The sequence below is a fragment of the Amblyomma maculatum genome, chromosome 4, assembly GCF_055883805.1.
Source record: "Amblyomma maculatum isolate TAMU_Amacu chromosome 4, ASM5588380v1, whole genome shotgun sequence".
Classification (NCBI taxonomy): domain Eukaryota; kingdom Metazoa; phylum Arthropoda; class Arachnida; order Ixodida; family Ixodidae; genus Amblyomma; species Amblyomma maculatum.
In genome coordinates, this window is record NC_139347.1 from 61,244,279 (window position 1) to 61,256,760 (window position 12,482).

Genomic DNA, 12,482 nt, shown 5'->3' on the forward strand with positions numbered 1-12,482 from the left:
CAGAACAGGAATAAATAATCAAAGTCATTATATTTTGTGACCATAAAGAAAAATCCGTCTTGGGCGATTTTACGGCACGGAGAAGGTAAAGAAAAAAGCTTAATTCAAGTCGTGATTGTGTAGCACGGGAGTTTCTGCTAATGTTTAAAATCTCGGGACTTTCCATCCGATAGAGTTTAAGAAAAGGGCATTAAAAGTGAAAAAAAAAAAAGAAAAAAAAAGAATATTAACAAAAGCGGACTAAATTTCCTAATAATTTTGAGGAATATTGGATGATGCATCCATTTAGACGATCGATATCAAATTGCATCTCAAAGCTTTTATTTCGACTATATTAAAGGTAATCCTCAAACCTCATATTGAAAATCCCACCACTCTATAAACCCCACAGTCTCTCAGTCATAAATGCAACCAGAATGACAATATATACTTACTGTGTAATTATTTCATAGCCTGGTAGCTGTTATCCTTCTGCCTAAGCTTTATTCTATGCAAAACCTTTCAGCCGATATCACTATCAATATGCCCCTGTGTAGTAAAACAATTAAGCCTTTTCTTACGCTTTGTATAAATCGCAATTTCTCTTTGCTCTGTCTAGCTTTTTAAGACCTAAAGTGAATTCTACCAGCGAATAGACTGTTCCCAATAATTACATGAATTACTTCACAAAAGAACTTATAAGGAACCCAATTTCTTTAAGTATTGGAGATGCAAGGTCACAAGTTGTTTAGGTCAGATCATCAAGTTTTATGTCCCGTTCTCCACCGCCAGCAGAAGGCAGTTGGCGCGGAGCCGTCGACGGAGTTCCTTTCATACGTCTCCGATACTTTCGCGCCACTTCTCCCGCCATTTTATTTCCTGTCAAATCTTTAAAGTCGAAAGCCTTTCTTGGCTCATGGCTACGTAAATACTCGCAGGAAGTTTTTGAAGGATATATTTGCAAGAAATATTCGCACGAGCTACTTACGAAAAAAAAAAAAAAAAGAAGAGATATCTGTCTCCACTGGGAATCTAACCAGTATCCTTCCGATCCACAGCCAAGGGCGCAAACCACTACCCCACGCTGTGCTCGTGAGAAGCTGATCGTAATTTGTCTTGTTTAGCTTGAGGCTACTAGTAACGACGACAATGAAGATACAGTTAGTGATAATGGTAGTGATTATAGCAGCAATGATAATAAGTCTGCAGTTAGTGATAATGATAATAATGGGTGTAGCGATGATAATGACGGCACATTCAGTTCATAATTATGATAGCAGCGATAGTGGAAAGATGATAGTAGGAATCACAATAACGACGCAGTTAGTGAAAACGGTCCTGTAAAATTGGTTTTCGCAATTTCCACTCGTAAGCAGACTTAAGCGCAGTCCTGTCAATTTTAAAACCTAACCGTTGCTCTCCTCCCCCCCCCCCCCCCCCTACCCTTTTTCTTTTTTCCACAATATTTTGGCTATAATCATCATCATTTGTTTATCAACTTTATCGGGTTCCTAATGTGGGAGCTGGGTTTATGCTTGCCGGCTACTGGTTAGTATAGTGGCTAGTATCCGCTTCTGTCACGCGTTTCGATCCCATGGCGAGGAGCTTCATGTTTATTAATATTTTTCGCTGCTCAGAACGGCACAAACCATCTTTTTGCAGACGAGGCTTCTGATAACGCGTTAATGAAAACTACATGTTCAGGCGCAGGACGATATACAAAGTCGCCACAAACATAGAACGCTCTTTCTCAACACATTTGCAATAGTGGCCCACACGGGCCACTATTGCCGGTCGGAAGTAGTCTGTTCTGCACAACGGCAGGTCATTCGACTTTACTCTCATTTTGGATCACATTTGACCCCCCCCCCCCCCCCCCCCCTCTTCCATTCTAAAATAAATTCTATATTATAAACGCACCAGGCAAAAAATCTCACTTTTCTTTGTGTTGCTATAGATACACTGGCTTATATTTACTGGAAGCATTATCGCTTATCTTTTATCCCATCCTTTAACTATCAGCTTTCTGATTATACAAATCTTACTTGATCGTGCGGACAACTTGCAGTTGCTTACTTTGCATTAGCCAGAAAAAGTGCGTTGAGTGCAGGCGGGAAAAGGTGTAACCTCAACTCGGCGCGACCTTAGCATGCGAAGCACTGCGGAGGTCTCAGCCTCGAGCAGAGCTGTGAAATATCGTAGAGGTGGCCTCCAAAATAGCGGCGCTTAGCAGCAGTCTTGAAGTGCGACAGAAGCATTAAGCAACAGGTTCCTATTCCTCCTCTTCTCTCTTTCTAATTTGGCTCCTTCACTCAAGTGCACTTTAAGTAGATTGCCGAAAGGGTCGCCCTAAATGAACTTACCCACTGCACTGGGCCGTACTCGATTCGACACAATAGTTGTTTACTCCATCCGACGCGATAGTTGTTTACTCTGACCCGTTAGCGTGTATATGAGCTCTACAGTTAATTATAGCCCGACAGGCCGATCAACCTCACCGATTCAGGTTCACGCAAATGCCCAGAATATGAGCGCATCGTTCGCACCTTTCTTCGCTGTCCCTCTCGTAGGCACGGTTCACGTGGCCGTTGGCCGCTCGGTTGTTCTGCGCCAACTCGTCGAGTTGCTTCTGGGGCGCCGCACCGGCGGCCACCGCAGTCACCCTCGGGATACGCCGTATGCTCTCCGGGATGGCGTCCGGTCGGACATGGGGCTCCTCCGGTTCCGGTTCTGGGTCGAACACGTTCTGTGCACGAAGTGCCTTTAGGAAATGAACTTCTGGCTAATTTAACGCTATCTTGAGTGTCTGGCTGTCGTATTCTTCCGTTGAACTTTTGTAGCTCATATGAACGACTGACTTAGTGATTGATTATCGAACTTTGGCGACTGAACAGACGCCTACAGAGGTAGGTGAGGCTACGTATGTCCGCTAAGAACATTATATGAGGCGCATTATTATACATTAACTGATAAAATGCTGAAAACAACATACATATTTAACAAAAAAAAAAGCTTCGATAACACGTATCTTAAGAACCAGTCCCATTATAGTCGAATTACGTGTAAGGACATGCAGGATGCTTTATCTATGTCTTGTGGAGCTATTAACAAGCACCTACTGAAATAACGGTTGCGCCTATTGTTCCTAGGTTGGGTCAAGAGACGAACTGCGAGCAGATGCCATACTCGTGCGGCCGACTGCGGCCAGGTTAGAATAGCATTTTAAGCGACCTTCTGACTTTGTTCGTTGAAAAACGTAAGGAACCTTATCGCGAGCAGGGGCTCTGCATGCAAGAAATCCAATCCATCTCACCTGGAAGGCTTTGTCCACTGCGGTTTGTATCTCCATGCTCTCCTTCTCATTATCGATCTCCTCTTTCCTCTTGTGGGCGATCATCGCGATGGCAACCTGAGGGTGGAAAATGGACGAGGAGACTGCGTTTAGCATTTAGGCGTCACTCGCGCAAAAGAAAAGCCAGAACTCTCTTATCTGTGATGGCGTTAGGGCAAGTATTAGCAGCTTGTGTACAACAATGACGTCAAGGTCACGCAGCACAGCGGATTACAGAATCACTTGATAAATAAGCTGCCTTGAACGCAACCAGCTAAGTGTTTTTATCTCAGTGGCTGAAACGTTTTCAACTATGTCAATGTGTAAAAAAAAAAAAAAAATGAAGAGGTCCCTGCAGAAACTGCATTGGGAGAATGCGAAAGCATTGGCGCTGCCGCAACATTGTTGACTCCTTTGCGTCCACTTCCTCACACCGTTAATTTTTTGATGTCAGAAGTCGGTTTCTCGCAGCATTCAGGGTACAGTTTGACGCAGCCTTCGATTGGCTGGCTGTGTTACTTTATCAAAATACTGGCGTCACATAGCCATGACGTCACTTATATTATGATGCCATCTACTTAGAATTGAACGAGAGTAGAAAGCTGGGCAAGTTGGTCATCTTGGTGTGGCCCCATCTGTCCTCGTCCCTGCGGTGCCACAACAAGATGACTACTTAGAATGTCTCATAAGTCATGACTACGACAATGACTCAGCATGTCATCAAACCACAGACGTCACATGCCTTATGACGTCATTGACTTATAACATCACATAGCTCATTACGCATGACTATGACAATGACTCAGTATTTTTAGTGTTTTATGACTTACATGACTAATGAAGTCGTACCTAATGAGGTAATGACATCACCAGATACCGACTTCCGGCGACACATTTTGCGGACACGATCTCGCAAACATAGTAGCATAATTCTTTGGCATTTAGAGAAAAAAAAAACGCTGGTATTTATCGAGGGGTTGCAAGACCCAATAACTTGAAAGCAAGCAAATACCAAGAGTTTGGCTGGGATTCATTGCATGAGTTTGAAGATTCAGGTCAAAATGTCGTTACCACCACTTTTTTTGTGCTTCCTGTTCAAAATATCACACGGCTCTTTTAGATTCCTTGGACAAACATACCTAAATAAGAAACCACGGTGCGTACGGTGATCATTACTATTGGCTTTCGAGAAGTGCTATTTAGACTGCATGATGCGGGCCATAATCGGTCCTAACGGCGGTATGGCTTGGGCAAATTGACGGTCAGGCATTGAACAAGGTGGCTGGCTTTCAACACAACGAAGGAGCGTCAGTGGCGAAATTGGGCGCAGTGTTATACGAATTATACGCTTCATCGTGACTACACTTTGCCCATTTCCGTCAGATGGAGATCCTGTACATTGAGTTTGATATCTAAGAAGTTCTCTGGAAGGAACAATGTAACATTGTATTAGAAATAAAAGCCAGTCAGTGCAGTCACTCTTGGCTCTCCTCGTGCCTTTATGCTTAGTGTAACACTTCGCGGCGGCAGCGGAGCCCCTGGTAACGACGTTACCGTGAACCTCGTTACCGCTGTGCCTTCGGCACTCATAGCAACTGCCAACCTCCGCCACGGCTTGAAATCACTCCAAGAGATGCTGTCTTGACAATTTTTCTTTCCTTTATACAATTTTGCCTTTGATTTCTACCCCTGGATCTTCTCCCTCGCTATTGCTTCTTGAAAACGCAAAGTGCCAGCGCACTGAGTGTTCGAAACTCAATTTAACTCAAAAAAAGGGGTTGATGAAAAGCGGCCCAGACAGCGAAAACTTTGTTTCGCTGAAGCCCGTCAGAGGGCGAATCGATCGGCGTTGGCGCTGACAGCGCGTATTTTCCGCGCCAGGGAGTGCTAGTGGGTGGTGTGCATTGGCGTGGACATTTTCTTTTTTTGACGGTTTTAGTCCGTTCCGCTGGTGTGATGCAGCTTTTGAACCACGGACATTTTTCGCTGATTTAGTGTTCGCGTACGAGGAGAGACGAGTCTAAGTGAAACCTTCAACTGTACATTCTTTATTGTAGGCCTTGAGGAGAGCAACTAAAAACGAGCCTAACTAAACTTGGTTGGGCATAACAGGTGCAACCATACGTGTGCGGTCAACCTAAAAAACGTGTACACTTTGTAGTACACTCTTAAGAACTTGTTCATGAGTTTTGTTCAGGCTCATTCTAGAGTAGTACACTTTGCCACCCTTCACCGTAGAGGGCAGCAATTTTGTTGACATTCTCCCCGTAAATCCATTGAGCTCCTCGCTTGAGTATGATTGCCTGTAGGTATTATTTCTATATTTCTCTATGGCTGTGTGTCTTTATTGCATGTACCTTAGTAGCTGTTATGTTGCTATATTTTCAGCTTTTATGTACTTGTACACTGTGTCAATGCAAACGTCGCGCTTTCTTTGCTTGATCTATAACGCCTGTCTTCTGTAAGCGCCAGGGTAAGTCCTCTCGCCGAAGTTCATGTCCACACAACGACAAATTCCTATGTACCTATCTCTCAAACACAAAACAGGGACTTTGGACACTTAAACAAGCTGCTTCCAAACATAGCGACCGCCCTGTCATGATTACTCCTTCTCCGCGTCAAGATAACAATAGTATAACCCCTATTCCCCCTCCCCTCCTAAAAAAAAAAAGACGTTGCAGCTGATTGTCACACTGAGATAGATTCCCGGTCACGATACGGGTCATTGAGGAGGGTGCATCGCCTAGCTCGAAAGATTCTTAACCAGGTGCCTGGGAATCCCAGGACTTATCCACCCACGTAGGACCGTACTCAAACTACAATCCAGAAATCAATTCGCACTGCGAGGTCAAAGAAACTCTTCACGCTTTCTCTTCCGCGCAAATATCTCATAACTACGCAACTACGCATTCTTTGACGCATGCACTTAAATGGAGTTCTCAAATTTACTGTCCGATTTTTCTCCACTGCATCACACTCACTCGCATGCCCCGACTGTTACGGACCTTACACTGATTCAGAGTGCTCTCTTTTTCTTCTACCCAGTAGCAATTTATTATGCTCAGTTTTAAGGCGAAAGCCTTTATTGCCTCATCGTTGTCGTCAGCAAAAGCGTCATGCTTTTGCGGCGGCTCTGATTGGTCGAGACGGGATGACATAAATGAGATCTGGACCAATCACAGAGCGGCACCACAGTATGCGCGAATGCGTGCCTTATATAGCCATATGCCAATCAATGATCAAATAATAATTAAGGACAAATAATTAATGATTATTATCAATAACGAATGATGATTCATTACTAATAAGGACGAATAAATAATTTGATAATTACTACTTTCAAATAATTACTTATTACTAATCAATGGCTAAATAATTAATAAAAATAATTAGTGACAGTTGCGTGATTAATTAATTGCTAAATAATACCGTTTACCCGGTAAAATCAATCACACAACAGTAAACGTAGAACTGCGAAGATACAAGGAGCGCGATCTCGGTGCTGCCAAGCAGAATTCACTGAATAAATGCACTCGCAGAATGCGAAAGAGTAGTCGCTTGCTTTACTCGCAGCAGCATTCATCGCTGTACATGTGCAACAGTCGCGTAGCAGAATGCAGCACTCAGGCTTTGGCCTTTCATCACTTTAGTCGCCAAAGTGTCCTCGATTTTTTTTTTTTTTTTCATATCCTTTTCTGTCTAAGTGGCATGCCTGGCTAGTCCCGGACTAGCTGGCTGACCAGCACGCGAACGAGTTGGCATTCGTGACCCTAGCTCAGCACATCGTAGTTGAAGCTTAATATTGCGCCAAAATAAATTTATCTCGGAGGTGCAGCTTGCGGGGTCTCCTTTATCTGTCAACATCCTACTGTCGGAACTTTGGCGCCCTGCCCCTGCTTCGGGTCATCGGCGCACGATTATTGCTGCACATCGCGTAGCTGTGCCTGTCGAACCGACGTCGCCGAGACCCAAGCACCATCCCCGCTCGTGCCACAGGACACGACGAATGACGAGTGCCTACACCCAAGGACCCCACCGACCCGCGACGACACAGCAGGCGCTCTGATAATCTTTTGTGCTTTGCGTGTGAAACAGAACAATCACTACGAAGATGGACATGCTTGACTCTGCAGAATAAAAAGGCAATAATAAATTTTAGTCACTTACTGAGTTTACGGTGACATTTTGTTTTCTCATTTAGTGCCCGCCTGCCCGCATAGCCCATTTACACAAACGGCTGTAGTGCACTGCCCTTCGTGCCGCTTAGAAAAGCCTTGAAAGTTCAATTTTGAACACCCTGTATATAACACGCTATGCATGCACTGGCTGTGGTTCTGCGTTTTAACTTTATAAACAAGCAGGAGGTATACGGATGAATCTCTAAGTTTATAGCAAAACGAGCGTGGCGTTGCAGCTCGTTCCCGTAAATCTTGAGCCTTGATTTGCACGCTGAGAGGGGCCCTACATTTGCTGGAACTGAAATGAGTTGAACTCTGTGCAGCGCTTACTGAAGCCGAGAGAATGCACAGCATTGCCATCTGCTACGTGTGACGAAACAGGGGCTGTTAGTTTCTTTTAGGGCCCGCTGTTCAGTTCGGACTTGCTTAAGAAAAAAAAAAAGAATTAAAAAACCAACGTGAAATTTACGAACTCCTCTACATAATAAGAGCCTCTTTTAAAATGAATTAGCTGAAATTCATATGGAACACCAAGGAAGGAAATGCCAGCGCTAGGAAGGTGCGTTTCACTTACCAAAGTTAGTCATTTTAGAAAGGAGTCTATAACACCACTACTAGCACAGTTCTGCTATCTCTGACTTCCTATCAAAGCTGTGCGGGATGAAAATAGCCTCTTCCTAGGGATTTGCCGCAATGCGTGGGTGGTTCATGGTTGACAGAGTCACTATACCCGTGCACTCCGTGCCAATTAGCGCCTTATTGTCGGGCCAGCCTCTCCCAGCAAGGAGTCGCAATGAACGTGGACTGCGTGACGGAATCGTGTCATCGGCAGCTGCGCTTCCACTCGTAATGTCTTTCTCTGTCTTCATCCGCCTCCATCCTTCCCTATCACTGCCCTCGCCTATCTTCTCCTCGTCCCCAAGACCTGAACAAGGTGAGCGCGCAGGGACGTGACGTCTGTTGTATGGCAGCGTGGTGCTGTGCTTGCGCCGGCGGCGATCCGCCGAGACAGGCTATTACCACTGTCGGCGGCCCGCGAAATACGATTTATCAAAACCGCTGTCTTAAACGCCACTCACGTCGCACGACCTGCCATCCCTAGCTTAGCCGCCGCTGTTCTGTTGGCGCTTTTGGTTGGGCCCTCGGAGTCTCTGTGTACCTCAAGAGCGGCTTGCTTTCGGGATATCAGTGCAAGCAACGCTCTGTTGTGCAGCGTTGTTGACGCTGCAGAAAAGGCCTCGAGTCTGCAGTGGAGGAGCGAGTTAACTAGAGTGTCTCGTATTTCTAATGGAAATGTCCGTGAACGTCCAGACATTGTCATCGTTTTTTTTTTTTTTCATGATCGGTCGGCTTCATGTACTGCCGGCCTGCTTCGAATCCTCTTCACTTTTGAACGGAGTCAATAATTTGGTCAGGTCCAGCAGGCTCATTGCTTCGGTTAGAAGCTTCCCGATGTGCTTCTGATGGAAGGAATATAAAGGTTGCATCTTGACAATAACCACAATTAAGGTAGAATTGCGAATTATAAAGAATGGGATGAAACTGAATTGAGGAAGAAAGTATAGAGCTAAAGAAGAGAAAATAACTAAAAAGACGGAAGTTATGGACAGAGAACAACCACGAATTGAGGAAACGTTGCTGGAAATCAAGATGAGGAAATGAGCATGTACAGGGCAATGTTAGGGAGTTAGGGAGTACAAGTAAAAAGAGGGAAAATGGAAGAGGGTCTGGTATGGCAAGGGAGCCGGATGAATGATGCGGTGAGGAAGTTTGGCGGGACGGGGTGGTAGCAGATGGCTTAAGACGTAACGCTAATGATGAGAGTACTGCTTCTTGGATGCATGTGTCTTGCTTGAAATGGGTGAGCGAAAACGAAGGAAAGAGAGAACACAATTTATCACCAGAAACATCGCAAGACGAGTGCCTGACAGCCTGCTATAATGCACTTCAGGTGAAATTAAAAGGAAAATGAAAGGGCACAGAATGCGATTTGGAGGTGATGACATAAAAGTACAAACTTTACGCAGCCTTCAAGACGCTGAAATAGTACAGAGTCGATTACACTTGTCTAGAACGCCAGAGCGATGTGCTGCGAAGAGAATGAAGGGAAATTTTAATGCGGCTGCTTTGTTCAGTGCAATGCGCTTCTTTCCGGACTGTAACTGCGGTGCTTACTGTAAATAATCATATTTTTGCGGCTGCGATAGAATTCAAGTATAATAAATAAAATTCACTGCCTTAAAACTTCTCTTTACCTCTTCCGCAAAACACCGCAAAGCACACATGCGATGCGTAAACTACATCTATACGATGTGCAAACTGCAGTTGGACTTTCCCACTGCACTTGAAAGTTCTACACACACACACACACACACACACACACACACACACACACACACACACACACACACACACACACACACACACACACACACACACACACACACACACACACACACACACACACACACACACACACACACACACACACACACACACACACACACACACACACACACACACACACACACACACACACACACACACACACACACACACACACACACACACACACACACACACACACACACACACACACACACACACACACACACACACACACACACACACACACACACACACACACACACACACACACACACACACACACACACACACACACACACACACACACACACACACACACACACACACACACACACACACACACACACACACACACACACACACACACACACACACACACACACACACACACACACACACACACACACACACACACACACACACACACACACACACACACACACACACACACACACACACACACACACACACACACACACACACACACACACACACACACACACACACACACACACACACACACACACACACACACACACACACACACACACACACACACACACACACACACACACACACACACACACACACACACACACACACGCACACGCACGCGCACGCACACGCACACGCACACGCACACGCACACGCACACGCGCACGCGCACGCACACGCACACGCACACACACACACACACACACACACACACACACACACACACACATTTGTTTGGAACAGGAAAGGCGAAGGAAAACATGGGAGATGTTTACGGGACGCAGTTAGGCGTAGAACCTAACTTATTATTTGCATGCTCGTAAGTAATCTTTGAACGCATAAGTACGTATCTCTAAGATAATTAACCGGGGGAAAACTACAACGCATTCGCTATATTGGCCGCTATTCAGCGTAAACCGATCCGTTATCGTGGGCTACGGGCAACGTGTATGTCTTGCAAACCCAGAGGCCCTATATTCGACTTCCTGCCCCGGCCATCTAGCATATCCCAATTTACTTCTTACCTCATTTACTTTCATTTATATACAGACACACCATTAGAATCTTGGGTCAATCGGACCCTTTCTTTACACGTTCCTAAATTTTCCTAATTTCTTGCACCCAGAAGGAATTTTCGCTCACGACCATTAACGGCGAAAACGACGAAGCCGGCGTTTTGTGCCACATGGTATTCTTAATTTTTTTTCCCTAGTTACCGTTTTCTCCAAGCCTATAGTTACCTTGGCACACCCCAGGACACCGGAAGGAACTGCAGGAAAATGCTTTACGCTTTTTAGCCCGGCCTGCACCACAGTGGAACTCTAAAAATCTGGGCGCGGCTTTAAGTGGCGGAAAAACTGACGTTTCGCGTGGCTTCTGGCTTCCAAAATGTTACCGTGGGCGCCTGCACACTTTACTCGAATCCTTGTTCTATCGTGTGTACTCTCCTGGTCTGGTAAATTTGTAAGCCGTAGTAACTACGGTTAGCGGTCATCCGTCACAGAAAAAACTGCCGCCATCAACCCTTGTACTATGCTTGAAAAGTGAATTCTGCTTTGTTGAGCATCAGTTGAGCTTGTAGTGCCCACATAGTTCCGTTATTCTCAGGTCCGCTTTTCTGTGCGTGCAAGCCGCTTTATAAGATTGGTTTTATGTCAAGGAGGTCTCATATTTATTCGTGAACATTTCTTTCCAGAAGCCGTGACTGGTGCTTCATGATAACACCATGTGCTAGTGTGCTGCGTTTTATGCAGTTGTGCGGTGAAAGCGGAACGCTCACCTTTATGATCCATCCGACGAAGAAGTACCGTGAGAAATAGAGAAAAACAAGGAATGAAGCTAAGGCAGCATTGTTGGCCGGCTCAAATAAATATGTAAACACCAACTGAAAAAGAAAATAAAACATGCATTGCATATTCAGCCAGCGCAGAGACAACCAGCATACGTTGTGTGTGCGTTATTGGTTTCTACTCAGTTAACGCAAAAAAAAAAAACAAAAACAAAAAGAGATAAGATATCCGCTTTGTTTTGGTTAATGAAGCTTAACGTCCCAAAGCGACTGAGCGCAGTGGAGGGCTTTGTTTTGCAAACACTGCTGAAAAAGAGAGCAAAAATAAAGATATCTTTTCTTTGTAGTGTCTAGCACTTTCCAGTGCAATGAGCAGTGATTTATACTTCCACTTACAAAATAAAGAAATGTAATAAACGTTCCTGACCTGTTGCAAAAACAGGTCCAAGGAATGCAAATGAAGTGTTCGTTGACAAGGAAAGTAAACACAACGGCGTGGTGCGTCGGTCGGGGACATCAGTGTCACTGTCCTCATTTCCTCTGCGTTGTTTGAAGGCAGCACACTACGACTAAACATAATTCGTTTGAGGTAGAGCACGCTGCTGAGCACTCTTATACAGCTTAATCAGAAGATATTTCTCAGCGGAAAAAAGACATCAATCACTTTTCTCTCACCTAAAGCCGCATAAAGCCGCATTAGGAATACATTCCAACTTGGCGAAGGACGAAATAAGTCAAAACAAGACCCCCCCCCCCCCCCCTTTATGCGGACACGGCTCGTTGCGTCCCATGATAGATCTCAGAGCAAGGCGCTTGCGCCAAC

The 12,482-nt window shown here is 45.1% G+C and overlaps 1 protein-coding gene across 2 annotated transcripts in view; it reads right to left on the reverse strand.

Annotated features, from left to right (window-relative positions):
- LOC146191209 (uncharacterized) overlaps positions 1–12,482 on the reverse strand; it is a 76,065-nt gene that overhangs the window by 29,625 nt on the left and 33,958 nt on the right. For both annotated transcript variants that reach the window (XM_084601693.1, XM_084601694.1), the window contains exons 5-7: positions 11,651–11,755; positions 3,293–3,388; positions 2,526–2,725 (exon numbers count right to left, since the gene is read on the reverse strand). In XM_084601693.1, the coding sequence (XP_084457819.1) occupies positions 2,526–2,725; positions 3,293–3,388; positions 11,651–11,755 (401 nt within the window). The remainder of the gene's footprint in view (positions 1–2,525; positions 2,726–3,292; positions 3,389–11,650; positions 11,756–12,482) is intronic.